General features: G+C 39.9%; 2 protein-coding genes across 6 annotated transcripts in view; both read right to left on the minus strand.

Annotated features, from left to right (window-relative positions):
* Nucleotides 1-9151: 9151 nt before the first annotated feature.
* Nucleotides 9152-13036, minus strand: GPR88 (G protein-coupled receptor 88). Its single transcript, XM_048945477.1, has one exon. It carries the CDS (start codon nt 10226-10228, stop codon nt 9152-9154), a length of 1077 nt encoding a protein of 358 aa, XP_048801434.1. The 5' UTR covers nt 10229-13036.
* A 117-nt stretch (nt 13037-13153) lies between these two features.
* CDC14A (cell division cycle 14A) overlaps nt 13154-21891 on the minus strand; it is a 54858-nt gene continuing 46120 nt past the window's right edge. For 2 of the 5 annotated variants that reach the window (XM_048945456.1, XM_048945455.1), the window contains 2 exons: nt 21542-21861; nt 13154-15729 (listed from right to left, as the gene is read on the minus strand). In XM_048945456.1, coding sequence (XP_048801413.1) covers nt 15647-15729; nt 21542-21861 — 403 coding nt within the window. In that variant the 3' untranslated portion in view covers nt 13154-15646. The remainder of the gene's footprint in view (nt 15730-21541; nt 21862-21891) is intronic. The other 3 variants (XR_007377106.1, XM_048945457.1, XM_048945458.1) reach the window with 3 other exon arrangements.

Raw genomic sequence — 21891 nt, forward strand, 5'->3', positions numbered from 1 at the left:
TTCACCTGGACCTGACACCCACTCATTGCTTTCTTTTGTCTTTGGTTTTGTCTTTGCAAGATGTGCAGGATCTAACAACAATTCTGTAACTCTATCAAGCACACAGCAATAAATCCAGAACCTTTAGCAAAGGCACAAGCTCATAAGAAAGCAAAACAGCAAATAAAGTTCCTCTGGGTCTGGCTCGTACCCTTGGCAGCTTCTGATGAGCTGGGAATACATGAGAGCCATCCTAGAGTTCTTGATCTTTCCTCCCAATTCACCGATGAGTTCTTTGCTGCTGGGATGGATATTTCCTGCTCACAAGCACAGTTCCACTCGTCAAAACCAGCATCACTACATGAACTGCTCTGACATTCAACAATGGTGAGCAGTGACACAGCCAAGTCTTCCAGTCCTCACTTCAGAGAATGGCCAGTTAAAAATTCCCATGAAATCAACCAAACTTATTACACAATTAGTAACAACCTAGGCCTTAAGCCCTATATAATGAGCAAACTAATTGAAATTCCACTGCCCTGTGTACTCTTTCATATAGTGTAAGTGCCTCTGAAGATATGAGAATAAATGTGCTACACAGCATGTAAAAAAGGCATAAATTAGCACATTTTAAAGGGTTACATCAGCTGTGGAATTTTGCAACTGGCTTGCATGCGGGAGAACAAACAGGCAGCTTCTCTCTTTTGTGCTGGCTGGCCACGGTAACATACTGGGCCACAGGCAAACAGCTGTCTGATTCCCAAAATACACAGCGTGCAGTCCTCACTGCTGCTGACAGCATCCACCAGCAACAGAAACCCTTCCTGAATACCTACAGACAATCTCACACCACCAAAGGCTATAATCGAAACTCTTGGCAGCAGTGTACAAAAAAAGTATTTGCACAATAGGGAGCTATGTCACCCTAGGAATGGCTGGCATAGAAACAGCTACGTACATTGCTGCTTGAAATCGAACACTGATGTAAAAATATTACCAAAAGTGCACTGGAACAATGTATCAACATTCTTTGTTTTAAAATCAATGGAAAGTCAGATCTCAATATAGTACTGTGCAAGGGAGGAGAACAGGAAGCAAAATAATACTGTAGTATTTCTATGGATATCTTATTAAAATACTAAAAACTACATGCCATTTTATCCTGATTGTGGTGACCACGATTATTTTCAAGTTACCGATACAATTAACACATAATCAGCTATTTTACTCAGTAGTTTAGCATAGTATTTATCGTGTTCCATGTTAGAAAATGGTTACAAGATCCTTAGTTTCACATGCAGTGGGTTTTTATTTTGAACTGCTGCTTTATTTTGCGTTTGCACTCAGAGTGGCATTCACGAAGATTCCTCCACACAGCTTCTTTGAAACCATTTCATACTTGGGAAGAGAACTATTTTATATATTTGTATAAACATGAGAGAAGATTGTTTTTCTTTAGAATTAAATAAACAGTTGTCTCACAAACCTAAAATATAACAGATCGATGACAGCAAGAAAATCTGAAGAAGATATCAGACAGTGACATTCAATTTATTCCCCGAGTTTTTTCCACAGCGATCAGCTCGCGCTGTGGTCTCTTACACCCCAGCAAGGCTTCCCCTGCCCGCCCCTGCTGCCCGCATTCCCACAGTGCGGGGGCTCAGACCCTGCCTCTGCTTTCCCAGTCAGTTCTGGGTGCCAGGGGTTGCCAGCCCCTGCCACAGGAGACGCCTTAGATGACCAGGCTGAATATTTGGGGCATTCTGCAATGGATCAGATCACAAAAAGGGATGGGTTTATCTGACACATGCTGCCAAACAAGTTTTTAAGCGATTTCATTGATCTCAGAGTAACAGCTGCAGTCTTTTATATTCTTAAATTCCAAAACACAGACAAGGAGCTATTTAGCAAGGGACAAGAAGTTTTTCAAGTTTTGTTTATCTCAAATAAGCAAAAATGTAGTTTAAATGGCTATTTTTTGTTAGTTTAATATAGACATATCAGTATGTAATTTACCTTGAATGTTAGTAACTTGGAAATAGATTAGGTCTCCCTCAAAAACCTCAAAATGCATTTGTGTTTGGGCCAAGGCCAAACAAGAGATACTACCATCTCAAAGATACATTTTTAAGCATAGTATGACTGCATCACAGAAGGGACTGTAATTATAATCTTGACATTATCGTAGCGACCATGGTTGCTATCGGGTGACAGGTATAATATAGATAATCATTAGACAGTACAATAGCAATATTTAACGATGCATGAGATAGAAGAAAATGAATTCATGCCTTTAATTCAGCTCAGATCCATCATTTCTTACATTGAGTGTGAACTGCCTAATCCCGCAAGTATGTACACAACAGTTACAATACACAGCAAGATGTCTACTGCAAAATCCAGACAGCTTACATTCACTCATCGTACTCACGATGAATTTTTGTGTTCCTGTTTATATCTTTTCATTAACATTATAGGTAGTCCTACTATCTTGCTTTAATACCATACAAAAAGCTGATTGTCACAATAAAAGTTATGAAAAGTGCCTTTGCCTTGATGTCAAACAAGAGCAGTAGTGAGGCTGTGCTTTTTGTTTCCCCAGGTTGCATGCTACCAAACTTGCTCATTTCATCAGCCTTAATAATGCAACAAACTGGAAAAATGACCTAGAGAAAAGGAAGATATTTGTTCAAATGAAAGAGGTGTAACTGTGCTCACTAGAGGAGCTAACATGGCTGCACATTTCAAATCCTGCAAGATTTTACCACTACTTTACAAAGAAGGATTAATTGAATGAGAAATGTTTACGGAAAAGAAGACTCCTGTGGTAAAGCTATTCTAGCATGTATAGATGAAATGCAAGGGATGACATGCAACAGAAGACAAAGGAGTCTCAAAGGTAAATATGAAATATCTTAACAATATTTCTGGATATTACCTCTGCAAAACCTTGCTACACCTGTCTCCACAGCTACAAGACTGTTACAGCCACTTCACTAGATTTCAGAATGAAAAATATTAAGTTTATAAGAAATCAGGAAAACAGCACGTATGAACTGATCAAAAAGTCAGTGTCAGAATCTCGAGGGTGAGAAGAAGGTGGCTGCTCCAGCACAGCAGTGCCTGAGGTGAGGCAGACGAAGGGCAAAAGACAAAAAAGAGGCCATCTCACTGTGACGCCTCAGTGGAGCAAACAGGAAGGAAGTCTGTGTAATGTTGTTCAAAACTGGTGACTGCCAGCTTCACCAGATTTCCCTCTCAAAACTCTTCTATTTAAAAATAGTTTTCTTTTGATGCTAATGCTCACTTTGTTGAGCGTTAGTATTTCAGGCTGGCATTGCGTCCCCATCATATCATCAGCTTCAGAACAAGTCAGGCTACAGCTCCTGCCTGATGCATACTTGCATTTTTAATTCTCCGCTGAGAATGTCACAGGACAAGTGAACCCTGCAGACAGCCTGAAGACAGCTAGTAAGAATTTTCCATCTGAGATGTCTGCTTCACAAAACTATAAATAAAAAGTAAGGTACCCCAAGGACCGTCCTGCCTGCATCTCCCCGCAGGCCTACATCTTCACTTTCTTCTCTCAGCTCTCTCTGAGCCCTCAAGAAGAAAGAGAATGGAACACAGAGGTCACATCCTGTTGCAAACATCACATTTCACACTGACTTTACTGAGAAGCCCATTTTTGCACTGTAATTATTCACAACTATCAATACTTTTTCTAACCACAGCATCACAAGCAAACAGTACTAGGGTGTCAATTCAGAAAACTGGCACCCAAAATGGCAAACGGGACAGCCTCCTATAGAGCGGCTCTGACAGCACCCCCCTCCAGCAGCTGCATCCCTTGGTCAGGCTGCTCCCAAACACAAGGTATCTTTAGTCTTACGTGGAGCTTCTGAATAATAGCATCTAGTCTTTGTCCCTTTTATCTTGGTCTCTGAACAACAGGAGCTAGTTAATGAGAATAACAATTCTTTCTTCATTTGTGTCTCTTTTCTAATTCATATTAAAAATGGGTTTAATCTGCTGTCGCCTCTGAAGGAGCTGGAAAACTTCTGAAGCAGAATTTCAATCAACAGAAGCAAAGAAAAAAGACATTTAAAGAATACTATGCATTTTTGCCATCCCCTGTTTCAGTCCTTTTCCCAGAAACCCAAAGCACTGAGTCAGAACAGCTGGAAGTAGGCTAGATTCAGCAGTATTCTGTTTCAGTTCCTTAGTTTCAGGAATAACCTGAACACCTGGCTGGAGCAGGCGCCAAGCAAAGACTGCACTGGAAGCCTTCCCATGCTGATCTCATAGCCAGTAATCAAACAAGGTGGTCTACACTCACAAAACAGACTCATTTACCTTTAATTTCATATTTTCCAGCCTCAAGAGCCCATTAGATTACCTTGTGTGGCAATAGGTTTGAATACTTGCACAGAAGCATGTATTCTGTAACGAGGTCTCTTTAGAAAAGTCAGCCATAATGAACACCAACTACAAAGGGTTTTTCTCCAGCCTTCAAACTATCTCTAACTGTTTTTCCTATGTAAACTTTTTTTTTAACAGCTTTAATCAAACATGAATACTTGTAGTATAGACAGTGTTTGTCCACTATGGAACAGAATGAAAAAAAATCTGCAATGGCTACTCAGACTCAGGTAGAAACTTAAGTCTGAGGGACATGCCCCTCAGTTTCTCAGGTTTATCTTACATTTGTCTCCCTAAGCTTACACTGCTCAAGGAGTCATTCCCTGCCCAGCAGGACTGAGAACTTTTCTCTTAGTGAAGGAACCTACAGAAAAAAAACCCTGAAGAAAGCAGAAAAGAAAGAAAGAAAAGGGACTATTACCTTGGTAAAATGATGACAGTGCATGGGAAGGATTGACATAAAAGAGCAAAACGGTAGCTTTCTTAGAAGTCACGAGAAAAGCTATTTTCGCTGCCATTTGGAAAAGGGACTTGTGAGTTTAAAGAATACTGCAATAATCTAGTTATGCGATTTAAGATGAAATAGAAAGCTAAAGTATATGTTGTCACTTTTTCTTTAATGAAATGCTACACTTAAATGTCTTCATTTGAAAATAATCTGTATGTGGGTTTTTTTTTTAAAAATAGCATCAATCTGGTAGTCAGGAAAAAAGGTTCACAGTGTGCTTGTGGCAGAACGGATCCGGGGGATTGCTAACATCTTATTTGTGCCTACATGTCCAGCAACGCCGCTAGGCGTAAGAAGGCTGGTCCATAAGAACACTGGTGTAACGCACACTGTTAGCCTCTTTTGATTCCAGAGATCAATGAAAATTTGCTGGTGTGTGAGATACTTTGCAAAAAGAAAAAGTTGGGAATACAGTTGTGCATCTCACCTATTAAGAAAGTGTAGGTAGGATCCTGTTTCCACACCTAAAGGAGCCAAACAACCTGAGAGGGTCTATTTCACCATAAACCCTGCCCTCTTTCAGCTTTCAGACTTACTTCTGTACTGTTTCTCAGGCTCACACTGTCACTGGCCCTGCGCTGCCATCTTTATCTCCTCCTGCCCACTAGATCCAGCCTCACTTTGCTGCTTGTGCATTTTTACTTCTCCTTTGTTGATGGCAGCAAGTGCCCAGCTCTGGTGGAAGCCCGTATTACTGAACAGAGCTCAATGGCTTTTTACATCTATCACAAATGTAATAACTTCACAAACAGCCACTGAAAGCTTTTTCACAAATAGCTGTATTTCTGCCTTAGGTTATTGTTCTGAGGCATCGCAATTTTACCCCCATAGAGCTGGTTCTAGAGAGGCTGTGTTTGTGCACAGGCAGATCACAAAACACGTGACTACATTACAGGCAAATTTACAAAGGCCACAAAACTAAACGACTGCTTCAAACCAGACCAATACAACTGGACACAACCTATCCAGGTGTTACTGTTAGCTGCTCTTGTTTCCAGAAGCCCTGAGAAAATAGCAAAGGAATAGGCACGAACTGCACACAAAGAGTGCAACAGATCTGTACTACAATACCAGAAATTCAACATTTGGACAAAATTACAGCCAATGCCTGATATTTACGAAGCTGAGCAGTCATTGTAGGATGGGGAGCTTTAGGCCTCATTCACTTTGCTTGGCACAATGTCAGAGCAAAGCAGAACTTCACTTGACTTGCCAATAGAATTTCCCACCATCCTCCTTTACATCTTTTGAAAGATGGGTTGGTTGAACAACTTTGAAGGAAAATTTTTAGAAGTACAGATGTGCCTTGTACCTGCAAATTTAAAGGACAGTTGGCAATGTACCCCTGGCACCTGTACATTAGCTGTGTGAATATGACAGAAATTCATACCGAAGAAAAGTTACTAGCAAAGGATTGCTAGCACCCCTGAAAAAAGGAAAGCAGAATACCAAAAACTGAGTCAGATCAATTATTTCAGTGAAGGAGCAGTAACACAGACCAAGAGAAAATGAGTTAAGTCGAGCTTCCACTGCTACCGTATTTAAAATGCTGAAATACAAGGATTATGGCTGTAGAAGAAGGCATACAAGACTTTTATGAGCAGTAACTTCTCAGAGAAACTGAGATCTTCATTTGAGATAATTACTTTTTTTTGATTACTTTAAATTAAAACTCTTTCTGCGTAATACTATTTAGGTCACCTGAGTGTAATAAAACAGTCAAAGATTCACAGTCAAACTTCCAAAGGGATTTCCAGCTGTTCTCTGGAAGTAATGCATAGCAAAAGGATAGCTGAACGAAGTTTTGTACACAATGGCATTTTTTAATACATCTTGCATTTAAAACACTGTCTATATAAAACACAGGCATCTCAAATTAAACTTGCATGCTGTTTGACACGGGAAGAAACCCAGAAGTTTGTTATAATGTTTGGCCACTGAATTCCAAAACAGGTTATTGCTTTTATCCCAGATTAAATAGTCAAAAACACAGAGGGTGTTTGCTAATTCATTATTTTAATGTTTGTCCTTTGCTGATAGTCCCAGTACTGAGCTTTGCCAACTGCCTTCAGTTCCTTCAGCTGTGCTGGGAAGTGGTGATTCTCCTCCTGTCATGGGCTCCAGCTGAAGAACTCCTTGTAGCAGAATCAGGTCTTAGCCCCAGGCGGCCCTTGGCTTAGCTTTATTTTGGCAGAGATACTGAATATTTTCCAGAATTGGTATAGGTGTGGTTGGCAAATTCTCCTTATCCATTTGCTGCACAAAGCCAGCAAAAGCGCAATCCCTGTGATTAGGATGTGAGATTACAGCAAGGATATATACTCTCCAAGACAGATGCACTCTGGTGATAAGATAAATCTTGTACATCTTTCATGGCCACATTTCCTTCCCAGCCCCTGTGATCTTTCCGAAACTGTCACGCAGGTGGCATGCTGCCTCCAAGTAGGGGGAAGAAACTCTCTAAGCCTCAGATTGTAGGAATCACAGAATCATAGGGGTTGGAAGGGACCTCCAGAGATCATCATCCAACCCCCTGCCAAAGCAGGTTCCCTATACCAGGTCGCACAAGATGCCTGTCCAGGAAATTCCTGTTACTTTTCTACAGGTGCTTCTAAGTGGCTGAAGCTGCTTTCAAGATGTGGATACATTTTCAGGAAGACAAGGAATGTCTCCTAAGTTTTCCTTAAGACTTTACATCCTGTCTTTGCCAAACCCCAACCTCAAGAATCTTTTCTGTGATAATGGCAACATCTTTTACTTTAGAAAAATAAAACATTGGTATGAAGATTTTTAAATATACCAACATATCATAGAATACTAATACGTCTAAGGTTTGGGGGAAAAAAAATGAAATTCTTTCCTTCCTTCAAAAGCAACTTCTGTTGAAAATTAAGCCATATCAGGCAAGATAATTTTAGTGTGGAGCACTGTAAAACATGGCCAAGCTATGCTATACCTGCTGTATTTGTTTCTTCTTTATAGTCTTAGTATCCAAACATTCTCGAAAGAGCTGTCAAACTCATATTCATACTTGCCACCCAACGTATCAAACTTTTTGCACAGAACTCTGCTGTGCTCCCACATCCATTCACCTTCTCCAGGCAGCACTGTGACTGATTTAAAGAGCAGTGCTTATGCATTCAGAACAGAACTGCCCTCTTCAAGTCTTTCATGCAAAAGGCGAAGGGTGCCAGGTACGAACAGCACAGAACAACGTCAGAGGCAGGAAGGGGGAGGACAGCACTCAGTGCAGCCCCACGCCCCTCACCGCCCCGTAGGACACACTGTTCATATTTAGCAGAAGCTGTGAAATCCCACTGCAACAGCAGCGCATGTAACAGAAACACAAGCTGGTAGCTAACATGGTAAGTTCAGGGGGCAGCACTCATCTCCGCACTGCCAGACGCTCTGCAGAGCGCATCACCACAAGCAGAGGCCTTTGTCAAAGTAAGGAGCATTTAAAAATAAAACCAAACCCAAACGAGAAGACAAAAAAGATGTCTGTTTTTAACATTTTCCACAGATAGCATCACCTGAAAGTTTAGATGGGACAAGGAGAGTCCTGCACGGAGCACAGAGATGAAGTAGGGTACAGGAAATGGCTCTGAAGAGACTCGGGGTGCGGAGGGCATGATGGGACACCCAGCAGTGCTCACAGCCAGCCCCGTGCTCAGCGCTCGCTCGAATCACTCTTTCAAACGCCGACAGAATTTTATAATCAGTAACAAAACCTTGCACCACGTCTCAGAGCCCAGGTGTCTGCCTCACGTTGGAACCGTTAAAGCTGAAACGTAGTACCTCACAGTGCCATAGTTACCCGGCATCGCAATTTCTGCCCGCGCTGCTGCTGACTGGAGCCCAGCCGGCGTCCTGCGGGCCGCGCTGAGTCGGGGGCAGGGAGGGCGGCGGCCTCGGCACGGCCTCGCCTCAGCCCCAAACCCTTCCCTTGGCGAAGAAGTAGGAGCCCCGGGCCGCCCGGCCTCGGAGCAGCAGAGGGATAGGGAAGAGGTACGCGGAACCAGGAAGGAGCGACGAGAGCCTCGCAAAGGCGAGGAGCTGCCGGGAGAGGTTCCGGGTCACGGCAGCGAGGCGCGAAGCCTGAGGAGAACCGCGACGCGCGACGCCGAACGGCGGGAAACGCCTTGAGGGCGCGAGCCGCGAGCTCCAGACCAGCGCGGCGCGTGCCTGCGGGCGCCCCCTGGCGGCGGGGCGAGGAGCCCTCGGCCGGGCCCCGGGGACCGCTCAGCGCGGTGCGGCGCTGCCCGCCGTGCTCCGGCGCCGCGGCAGCTGTGGGCAGGGCGGGGCGGCAGCTCCGGCGGTGTGACCGGCGGCGCGTCGCGGAGCGGTGGAGGAGCCCTCGGCGCGAGGCAGGACAGAGCGCGCGGCCCGGCGGAACTCCTCGCTGCGCCAAGTGTAGAGCAGCGGGTTGAGGGCCGAGAGCGAGCAGAGCAGCAGCCAGCTGGCGGCCTGCAGCGCGGGCGGAGCGGGCCGCAGGAAGAAGCCGAGGAGGCTGACCCAGACGAGGGGCTGCGTGCCCAGCAGGAAGACGCAGCAGAGCAGCAGGACGGAAACGCTGCTGAGGCGACGCTGGGCGCGGCGCGGCGGCGGCGGCGCGGCGGGGAAGGGCAGCTGGTGCAGCAGGTGGAAGTTGAGCACGCTGACCCGCTTGGCGCTGCCCCGCACCCGGCGCACGATGCCCAGATAACAGTGCAGCAGCAGCGCCGTCTGGGCCAGCACGGCCAGCGCGAGGAGCAGCGCGGGGTAGCGGGAGCTGCCGTCCGTCTGCCGCGGGGGCGGTGTTGGGGCGTGGCCCGGCGTCCAGAGCCCGGGTAGCAGCGGGAGCAGGAGCAGCGCCAGCGCCCATGAGAGCCCGATCATGCAGCCCGTGCGCCTCCGCTGGTACAAGGCCTGGTAGACGCTGGGCAGCTTGGTGATGAGCACGTACCTGTTGAAGGCCACCAGCAGGTGCGAGGCCAGGGACACGGTGAGGCCGAGACCCAGCAGCCCCTCGCGCAGCAGGCGGTACTCGGCCGAGCGGAGCGAGGAGGAGTTCGGGGGCAGCAGCCCCAGCACGGCCTCCTGGGGCATCCACAGGGCGCACACGCTCAGGTCGGCTGCGCAGCCGTTCACGATGAAGGCGTTGCTGGTGGTCTGCAGCTTCTTGAAGGAGAAAACCAAGTAGATGACCATCACGTTGGACAGAGTCCCTGAGATAGCCAGGACCGCATAGAGCAGCGAGAGGAAGATGCGGGTCCCTGAGGAGTCCTCCCAGAGCAGCAGCAGGGGCGAGCTCGCGCTCCAGGAAGAGGCGTTGGGCATCGCGCTGAGTGCAGCTCAGTTCTGACTTCTCGTAAATCCCATCCTCATCCAGGTCAGATCCTGCTGCGGCAGCCCCCCGCTGAACACGAGAGATGATGTGCGGGCGGGGAGCTCAAGGCAGATTTCAGTCATATGAGCTGCAAGTCCAGAAGATGCAGTTAGCAGTAACGACCCGGAGAAGAACAGTGTCCAAGGCAGATAGGTGGCAGGAAATCCCAGAGGCTGGAGCTAGTGAAGGTGGGTCCATAGGGTGCAGATGGCTGTAAGCAGACCAGAGCGTGGCTGAGGATTCTGTAGCTGTGAAAATGCCAAAAGCGGCAGCACCTTGCAATCAGTAGCAGAAACGGCAGCAACTGATACAAAGCTTTGCAGTTCCTCCTGTGACACAGTACGTACTCTGTATATCATTCCAGGAAGATTCAGCCCTTCCACTGTTCATGAATTATTCAGCAGATTTTCATCTTGTTAAATCAAGAAGAAAAAAAAAAAAGAAAAAACCCAAACCCAATCGCGCTCCAGAAATACTGGAACTACAGAGTCTGACTCTCTTCTCGTTGCTGTACTGGTTTCCTTGTTCTCACCCATTTACACGACTTTCATTTTTCAGCAAGCTTTCAAACTAGTGTCAGTCACTTCTGTCTGAAATACAACACATTTACTGTAGCGACTTCTCTACTAGACACTGAAGCTGTTTTGTTCTGATCGTATTTTTGTTAAGCAAAAGCATACTGTCTTTCTGTAAACATTTTTAGAACTGCTCTTTTAAGAATATAGCTTCCAAATTAAATCTTTCAAACATTATAGATGCACAGATTCCTGGTAAGACAGCACTTTATTTTGGGAAGCTGGTCCTCAAACTCCACGTCCTGCATTTCTTCATAGAGGGTTCAGCCTGTCTCATCTAGTGGGACATCCTGCATCACTAACCCCCTGGAGGTGAGTGTTGGTATGTCTAGGTGCACAGATAAAGTGGAACCAGCATGGACTTTGAAACAGTGGCATACACCCAAATCAATTCCAAAAGCACCTTCCCACAGAACTGAATGAAAGGCTCTCACAGTCCAAAGGCTGGTTGGAAAGCAGGGCTTGGCTCTCATTTTCAGGATGGAGAATTAGTGCTGGGATTCTCACAGGCACGCTTCGGCGCTTTGCTCAAACAGCAACAAAACACTAACTGTCCTTAACCTCAGCAAGGTTTAATAAGAAACTTGAGTAAAACAATTGAGATTTCTTCTTAAAAGCATTTCAGAACAGGAATGGCAATTAATTTTGCAGTGAGTTTAAGTGAGAAGCTGCTTTTCTAAGGCTTGAAAAGTAATTACTTCAGCTGATAATATATTATCTGTATACTGACCAAGATATCGCAAGATATTTTTAGATACTGTTAGACTCATAATGCTGATAAATGACAATACCAAAGCAGTACTTTAGGAGGTCATCATAGCGTGGGTCAGTGGATTATTTTGTTGCAACGTAGCGTATCTTTTATTTAATGAAAGATTCCTGTTTGTAGTTGATAGGACTGTTGATCCAAATATGGATACATTACAAACAACGTGTATCTGTTCTTTTTTAATTAACTAGATTGCTCATGTGCTTAAGGTTAAAGACGTACCTGAGCAATGTACTTGATCAGGCCCCTGATTACCATTTTTTTTGCCTGCTGCGCTTTATGTAGATCTAATCAAATGTCAAACCTTTTGAGGCCTTTCATTGTTTAGCTGTCAGTAGAGAACAGTTATTATAGAAACTGAAATCCTCCTCTTTCTGCAGTACTGTAATTGAAAAATATTCTTTAAATCTGTAACAAGAAATATCTCACTAACCAGAAAGCTTCACAAAGCATAAAGAAACAGTTCCATAAGGCGCTATCCACAGAATTGCAGGCTCAGTAAAGACCTCTAGGCTTATGTAATCCATCCTTACATGTTTATCAAATCTCCTTTTAAAGATCTCGTGTACTTTTTCCTCCCAGAACAAGAAGATACATTTATATATGAAACAATGGAATCGGTGAAGTCCAAAGATGAGTGAACAGACCATATAAAATAAAATTCAAGGTATTTCTTAAAAGCTGAAAGATTGTAAAGACTCCTAATACCAGTGGCTGTCCCCAGCTAATCTTGGTCTTGTTGATTGCTAGAGTATTGGCTATTTTCATTACACATTTTTTAAGAACACAAGATGTCCATTGCCTGTCTATCATATAATAAATCAATAGAATTAAAGAAAAAAATGGGGAAGGATTGCTTTCAGTGTACTAGACATGTTTAAATTGACTACTCTTTTGTATATCCTATACGCATCCAAATCAACATCCTTTAATTGCCTCATTGCAGTGACAAGAACCCTTTATTGTGTTATTGGAATAGACATTCACTAGAAGCTTCTAAAGCATGTGTTCTACTCCAGGCTTTGCTATTCCTTTAGAGTTGCTGTGCAACAGTCACACACTATCCACATCATCTATTGCAGGCTTACCTGACAGGAATATTAAGCACCATGGATAATTTATCATGCAACACAACAAATTTGCTGAAAATCATCAACAGAATTAAGCTAAGATAAAACTATTTGTGACAATTTTTTCATCAATGCAAGAAGAAAAAGCTAAATGAAAACGTGGTTGTTTGCATTCTCGTGTATAAAGACCCTACTATTAGTGAGGCTAAATCAAAGTATTGCACACGGAAAAAAAAAAAAAAAAAAGACAAGTTACACTACACTTGTAACAAGGATCCTTGTCCAGGAAAACAATGTTTCCTCAATTAAGATACATTTTAAAATATGATAATTAGAAATGTCACAAATCCTTGATGCTTCTAAACAAATACAGGAATATTAACTAGAAAGATTAGTTGTAGAAGATACCCCTCATACTCATTTCTTTTCCAATGAAGGTTAATTAAGACAAGAAACAAGGAAGCTGGCTGATATATGCATTTTATTATCAATTAGCTGTATACATGTACATATATCTACATTCCAAAATGAAACAATTTTTTTTAAAGGAAATTTATAACAAAGCACATGACTTTTTTTCATAAGAGGTAGAATTACCTTACCATTAATCTATAATTCATATATAGTATGTTGTATATATATATATATGCACACACATATGCTACTTTGTGTGTGTATATTTTACATATACACAATTGTGGAAAAGTACAGTATTGCATGTAAGTTTTATTCAGTGATTTCTAGAGCTGCTCTCAGTATTGCTCATTAACACTTTCAGTATAACTATGTAGCAATTTGGTGGCAACTTCAGTTGCAGGGCAAACGCAGATCATTCACGTCTTCAGAAACAAAGACTGACAAATCAATAAGTTCTATTTTCATGTTCCTGTAGATGTAGGAAAAACTCATGGCTAACAAATCTGTTTTGTGTTTGTCTTCTAGTTTTCACAGATGCTTTTTTTTATTATTATTATTTTTGCTGTGATCGCATTTGTGGAATTCTGAAAAACTTCTACATGATCTGTAATACTTCGCTGTAAGATCATTTCATTCAAAGATTCATTCCTAATTGCAGCTAATGTATTAAAGAATATCCTTACTGCTAACAAAACCGTTGTGTGACACAGCAGTTTAAACTACCTATATATCTGACAATAGTTTTCAAATTCAAAGGTTCATAGAACATCCAGTCACTAAGTGACAATTCAGTATACTTCCAAACATTCACTTCGGTGTGCTTTGCTACTGAAACTTGCAAAATGCAAGTGTGCAGCACAGCCAAATACAAACATTCTTACTTTGTCAGTATGCTTTGTCTGTCTTCATTTTTGCAGTTGACATTGCATAGCATAATTTAACATTCTACGTTTCAAAGTTAAAACAATTCTTTAAAGTAAAATGAAAAAGTATTAATTAACTGAATAATCAGCTAAGTTACTTTCTTTTTGCAGTGATGATGAAGGTTGCAATGTAACTCATTTTTCTTTCATAGCATCTCCTCATGAAACATCAGCAGCTGAATGTGGAAAGCAGACTATGTATCCAAGTGCTTTCAGTTGATAGCATAATAACTAGTCTCATTAGTTAGACTTCCACCAAGTTATCAGAAGACCAATCAGCGAAAGAGGTAATTACATTAGCCTTTAAGCAATAATGGACCCATAAAACAAGAAAAACCTCTTGTTCATTAAAAAAATAATATCTTTGATAAACATGTAAAAATTCTTTAAAATACACATTTTGGTAGCAAAGTGAACAACTAAATTAAAACATTCTAATTTTTACATAATTCTTATATATATTGCTTAATAAAATATTCTCTCAATACATTTTAAGACTGTACACAAGTTAATAAAGTCATAATGAAATTAATTAGAAATATATTCAAGTAGTTTCAACATTAAAAATTTAGATCTGTATATAATATGGAGGAATAATTTCCATAAAACAACTTCAGTGCATCTGCAGTAGTCATGAATAAGAAATTTCTGTCTGTTGAGAAGTTGTTCCTTGGTGTTATGGTTTTAATACAACTTTTATTGAAAACTCCTCAACGGCATGAGCAGCTTCTTTCCTTAAATTCTTCTTCATGAAGGATTTCCACGGTAAGAACTCAGCAGGTTTCACCAAAGCAGCAAAGCTTTAGTACTGAACATATTCAGACTGAAGGGACTGTGCAGAGAAGAAAAACTGATTAAAACTCATTGAGGTAATACTTGTATTTAATATGTATTTTGCACTTCAAGATAGGGAAGAATGGAATGACAGTAAGGAGGAAAAAAAAAAGAACAGTTGGAAGGAAATCTGAATTTCTGCATTCTGATTTAGGTAAAAAAAAATGCTAGGAACTCAAAAATTGGATGCTAAAAATCCATCAATTTCTCTGTATCTACACTTCTCCAAACCAAATTATAGAGTTCCTTGGAAAGAATACTAAAAAATCTATAATATTACACCTTAAGACAATACCTTAAAGGCGTATTGGGAAAATGTATGATTGCAGCTATGAGAATTGAGTTGCTTCCATTTATCCCAAATGGGAATTAAAGTGCTACTGTGGAAGACCGAGGTGTTGGTCTGGGTGTTGGTTCACACAGTGACATATGAAATTCATGCTGTGTAGCTAATTACCAAGGGGAAAAACATTACAGCACCACAAGCCTACTATATTTATTTGCATTACTGGTTCTATTAAAGTTTTCTTACTAAATCAGTAATCGGTTCACATGACATCCAAATGTTTTATTACCTCCTATACAAATGTGGTCAGGAAGTTGTTGTGATGATCATAAAATCTTATTTGAGAGCTCTTCATTCTACTGGCACGGTTATAAACAAATAGGTAATAATAAACGTAACTCATCCACACTCTACATCCCACCCTTATATTTTCAAACTGCATAAAATCAGTAGGATTAGAGAAAACTACTGGAGACCAACATGAGTCCTAAGAACTCAGAACCTTAGATGTCTTCTCTGTTTTTCCACTATAACTAACTTGTCATTGTAGAAATGGTCTCTGGCATCCATAGCAAAACCTATAAGTAGAAAAAGCACATAATAAGCTTTTAAAGCCCTAGTATCACTACCTTTTTTTCTGCTGTCCACCAAAACTAAACAAAATATATTTCTGAGGTTGTCTTTCAGGTACACATTTCTCATCTTCAAGGTCTGAGATTATCTGGGTAGTCTTTCCTATGTCAGCACATAGAGATTTGAACATCACTGACTAATAGGGGTCTGGTTTTAGTACCAAATGGACTTGACAAAAAGGTATTGTGTAATACTAAATTTTCTGTAAAACAGAGCAGATGTAAAGAGCATTCTTTTTCTTTACTACAGGCATTAAATACACAGTCAGAGGAGTTTATTCCCCCCCCCCCCGGTTCTTTAATCATTCTGACTTCATGAGCTTTGGTGAGAATATTTGTTGAGCCATTTATTACATATGTAAGAGACCAACAGAAGGAATATCCCTTCATTAATGTATACTTAAAACTTCTGTTCAATTAATGATCCTCAAAGGAGCAAAAAGCTCTTCCTAATGTCTCAAATCCTCTTTGGAATACAGTGAAGAATTAAGTTTAAGCAGCATTTTTTCCCAGAGTAAGATTAATTTGCTATACTTCCCATAAGGTTCCAAAACACAATAACAGTTCTAACAACTCAGTTGTTGTACAGCATACACAGCATGCAGACTAATTTGAAAAATTAAATATATCTGTGGTATTAGTTTTTCTTTTTTTCTGACTTCTGCTGTTAAGTAATTAATGCTCTTAACATCTCACACTGTCCAAAGAGATTGACTAATATTTCAAAACCTGTTAACTGTTTTTTTTTTTTTTTTCCTCTCAGATCTCAGATGGAGGAGTTTTCTATTTTAAAATTCACATTCCTACCTCCTATTTGCAGTGACTCAAAGTATAGCCTGTAATTCTGAAAGCTTTATTAAAAACAGAAAGCCCCAATCTACCGTTACAAGTCACAGGCTTGTATTTAAGAAACTCTTAAAATAGAGAAAAAGAAGAAAAAAACAGAAACGCTCAATTGCCATGAAGAGAGAACAAAGTTAAGTGGATTTTATCTTTATCTATTGCAATTGGTGCAATCTTACAGTGGTCTTAAGCACTATCAAGCTTGGCATTTTATACCCAAGCTTCTGATATTTAAATAAACTAAGAATTAGATGACTTCCCTATCATTAATGATACCTTTCTAATGAGGTTCATGCTGAAGCAACTGCTTAGATTATTATCACTTTCCTTCCTCAGTAGGAGACACTGAAAGCCTCCTGGAAAAGAAAATAAATCACAGATCCATCTAGGTGTGAAAACCATACTCATATGCATTTAAATTCAGGACTAAGCCATCTGAAAACATCTGAAATGCAACAATCCTATATCACTTATGTCTATCTATCAGGAAGTGAACACACTCTCCTCCAGCAAATAAAATTCTAATGTTATGTCATGATATTTTTAGGATAAAAGCCTCTACTTGCAAGTAATTTAAGTCTTTTTGAATGATCCAAAGTGTTATTGCAACAGGAGTGGTATAGAAGACAAGAATTAGCAAAAAACAAAAAACAAAAAAAAAAAAAAAAAAAACACACAACCCCACACCTCAAGATCCACTAAAATAAATCAGAATATATTAAAAGGATCTACATACACCTTTGAAATGATCCTTTCAGTCTGCTAGATTTACAGATAACTAAGATAAGCTACCGTCTGTCTTTTTTTACCATGCAAAATGTCTTATACCCTGCTAGATTCCCTAATGTTGAGAAAGCCTCTTCTACAAGTATCAAGATCATATACTTAAACTTTAGAATACTGTAATGCTTCTCAATTTTTTTATTTTTTTGGGGGGGGAGATTTTTACATCTTGCCAGTTTCCATGGCAGCTATAGAAGCAAAATATGACTCATCTTAAGATTACCCAGATACATAGTCCTTGGTAAAAAACAAAAAAATACAAGGAGTGATAAAGGAGTGATATTTTGTTTTTACAATAGTTATAAATCCAAAGAAATCTTATTACTGTACCTTAGACATGGTTATACTCAATAAGACTTTCTGCAATTTATAATTGTGAAATGATGCTTAGTCAAAGCATCCCACTTGTTAAGTTTGCAAATAAAGTATTCTACTTGGGTAGAATGGCAAGTTGTCTATTCTATGAAATCAAGTTTTTCACTTAATTCATCAGCATACAATATGATGTAATGAAATGGATTTGCTTCCAGGCTTACTCTAATGAAAGAACAAAAGCCATCAGGGAAAACAAAAACATGGCTGACAACAAATGGAAGAGACAGGAATGGTTATTTTTGTTTGTTTTAACCAGAATATGGAATAGTAGTAGTAGTAATAAATGGGTGGTAAAATTTTAAATGACAAAAAAAGAGAAAATAAGGGTATTAAAAATGTTTTCTTCCATACTAGAAGAAAGAATTATGTACTTGCATCACCTAAATTAAGTTCCTTGTTCTCTCAAGAGACTAGTGAGACTGAAGAGCATTGATTAGAAATGAATACTTACTGTCCTAACCATCTTAAAATGCTCCTCCGCCACTGGTTGTATAATAGCTAACGAACTACTGAAGAGAAACGAAGAGGATAAGGTGATTTTCTAAAATAAGAACACCTGTACAATCACAGATGGTTAGTTTGACATCTGACTCTGGTAAGTGAATTCTGCTCATAAAAAAGCACAGGAATATAACTCCTATCATTCAAGAGCTCCTTGATAAGTTAGATGAATAAACGTAGCTTTTGATGTATGTGATAGACTTCTGTCAAGTGCATTACCTTTTATACTCCAATTAGAAATAAGTGCAACTTAATAAAAACACATTGCATCAATACTAAGGTTTGGTTAACAAGACTCCAAATAAATTCAGCATCTAAGACAGTGAAGTGGGAATCATTGAAAATAATTCTATTTTTAACAGAATTCTGCAAGAATAGGTATTAAGGCTTGATGTTACTTTGTTTTGTCCATGAGCTTACCTAAGACCACTGATGAATACCACCACAAGCAAAATATTACTTCAACCACTGACATCCAAAGATGAAAAAACAATCTTTCATGATTGGCAAATGGGTTCCAATAAGGAATGGGGGGGAAAAAAAAAAAACTAAAAAAGATTGTACTTTTTATGATTACATTCAGTTAAATGCTGTTTTACAAAGAAAAAAAAAAAGAACAAGGAATGCAAGACATTAAACAGTGAGAGTCAGTATCTTGTTTATGCAAGGACTTGCCACCCTAATGAATTTCCAACACAGTATGGTTGAAGCTTTTAATTTATAACCAGGATGCCACTAGGTAAGCAGGTTTCAGCACGTGAAAACTGAGTGCTGCCTCTACTTACTGGAGAAAACCACCAAAAAACAGTACAGGATTCTTACATGATCAAAATGGTGTTTGAACCAGAGTCATACATGCAAAGAGTTCAACTTACTAAAAGAAAACAAAGCTAAGATAAAATGTCTTCATGACAGTAAAATAAGGAAATAAAGGAATGTAGCAGTACATAATAAAAACATATACCAAGCTTCAAATGAAATGTGAAAATGCTTGAAGTGTGACTATATTCAGTCTCTCAGACCAACTATCATGAAAAAATGATATCGTCTTCAAAATAAACCACTGTCAAGAAGGACAAGTGTAAGCCACTTATAGACTCACTACCAAAAAAGTACAAAGAGATTAAAAGGAGAAGACAGTTACGTTTCTAAGGTATAGTACTTCTAAAGCTTTAGCTCTTAGAGTAACTATGCCTATTGTTCCTGTCATGGTTTCAATTATCATTTGGTACTCCTGGAACTAACTTCAGAGCTATTATAAACAACAACTTGTTTTTCATAACACTAGTTATAAAGCAACCCTTCCCCTTAGGGCTTTCTGTGTAGTTTTACATATTTATGCATAATATACACCTCTAACTACAATTTGGATAAAACAAAGAATTGCTGCTAGCAGCATGTTTACACAAAATACAACAGAAAAGAATGGGAATGGACTGACTTTCCAAATAATTACTGCTCAAATATATTTAAAAGAAACAATATTGAAGTGAGAAACCCAAAAAAGAAGATGTTTTGCCACTTCAATGTTCAGTTCGGATTAGTGATTGCTCTTTACCTTTATTTGCATAGTGAATTTTGTTCCAGCATAATCAGCTGGAGCCTCTGTCAATCCTCTCGTGAGAGCTGAACACCGTAAGATAGGAATAGGATTACCTAGAAAAGCTGACTTCCCCAAATCATCAGAATTTATGATAAAGAGTCAAAGTCGTATCCTAGATAAAACATCGTCAATTTGCTAAACAGTTTTTCACCTTCTCATCTCTGCTTGGAAGTATTCAACCAATTCAGCAAGTTCAACCAAAACAGTTCCATTTTTCCAGAACCACTTTGATTTCTGAGTTGGTTTATCCATTCACCTTGAAACAAGCCTCATTTATATAGTTTGCTTCCTAAGTTCCCATATAACAGGTAAAAACAGTGCCCAGTTAAAAAGGTAAAACAATTTTGTTTAACTTAAAGGATGTGGTAATGCTCAAGAAGTCCCTAGCCAATAAGCTAATGCTGATGTTTAAAGCATGGCTCAAATTCAAATTTAAATTCAAGATAGAACACCTAGTGATCTTATGATCGTGGAACATTAACGTTTCTTTGCAGATAGGCTAGTATCCACCAGTGGATGTAGTGGATGCACATCCTAGCACAGCATCTCTACTCCTTTTCCAGTGCAAACATAGATCAAAACTAGAATACAGAACATCTAATAGGTATTGAGTTCCCTCACAGTAACTTCATTTTCAATATACTTTTTATACTAGCTAGTTTTCAGTCCCACATGTAAATTAATTCTACAACAGAATAATGTAAATGAATGAAACTTATACTCCCAAGCTACAAACATGTGAATTCTGAACACTAAGTGGTGCCATATACCAACTGTGTAAACAGACACAGATGGGTTCAATTAATTCTAGACAATACATTCTATTAAGAACACTGCAGTAACTTCTATAATTAGTAGGACATCAAATCTCAAATCTTTGAAGGCCAGATATTCTATGTGATTTTTTAAAAATGTTTTTCTCCCTAAAATTGATAATCAGCACATACAGTTATTTCTGATTTCAAAACAGAACTGTTTCTAATCTCTTCTCTCTGCAATTTGTAAAGAGCTCTAATTTATTCACGCATCCCCTTTCTGCATACTCCTTCACACAGAAAAAGGGGCACAAAATAAGTCCAAGGCAGCAAAGCTGACGAGATATAAAAGCTAATTTTGAGCAACCTGATCTAGCTGTAGATGTTACTGTTCACTGCAGGGAGTTGGACTAAATGACAAAGTTTTCTTCCAACTCAAACAGTCCTATGATTCTGTAAAATGGTGAGACCATTGGAAATGTACTGACATAAAATATTTTTCCTTTGTTGTTAGAAAAGAACTTGGGTATCGTGTCAAGAACGCTCATCTTTTAAGCAAGTTCTAGCTTTCAGAATGCAGTGTTTTCCGTTTAGTATGATATATACAAAAGTTTATTTAGATCTATTACTTCATGAAGATTAAAATACTTTGAGTTTAGGGATGAACTACTTTCATGAAACCTCTGTGATGCAGATGCTCAAAAGAAGCAGAAAAAGAAGCAGTTGAAATGATAGTTAATTAAAAAAGGTAACAGACAAGTTGCTGTTAAGAAATATTAAAGGAAGTCAGAAAATCATGCTAGTTTGAGATTTCTTTTTGCAACAGCTTCACTCAGAGAATCAAGAAAGATAAGAATTGGTCAGATGCCTGAAAGGGTTGTTGTGACTGCCAACTTACAGGAATTGATCGACTCTGGTATTGTGCTGGAAGAGCTGTAAGGCCCATAAAGGAGACTTGATGCATACTCATCTGTCACGGTGCTGTGAAAACTGGTTTGGCTGCTCAGGTTGTTGCCATTATTGCTGCTTCTGTTGTACAAGTTGTTGTTCAGTTCATGGTTATTTCTGCGAGGCAGCTGCAAGCTGCCATTCAAGTGGCTGGAGATTTGGCTTACAGAAAAACCTGTCCTAGAGGACAGTGATGTCATTTTGCTCTCATCATCTGAAGCAGCATACAGGTTCCCTAGAGAACTGGCTAATCTGGAGTTTATAGAAACGCTGAACGGAAAACACATGTGGGGAAAAAAT

Source organism: Lagopus muta, chromosome 5 (assembly GCF_023343835.1).
Source record: "Lagopus muta isolate bLagMut1 chromosome 5, bLagMut1 primary, whole genome shotgun sequence".
NCBI lineage: Eukaryota > Metazoa > Chordata > Aves > Galliformes > Phasianidae > Lagopus > Lagopus muta.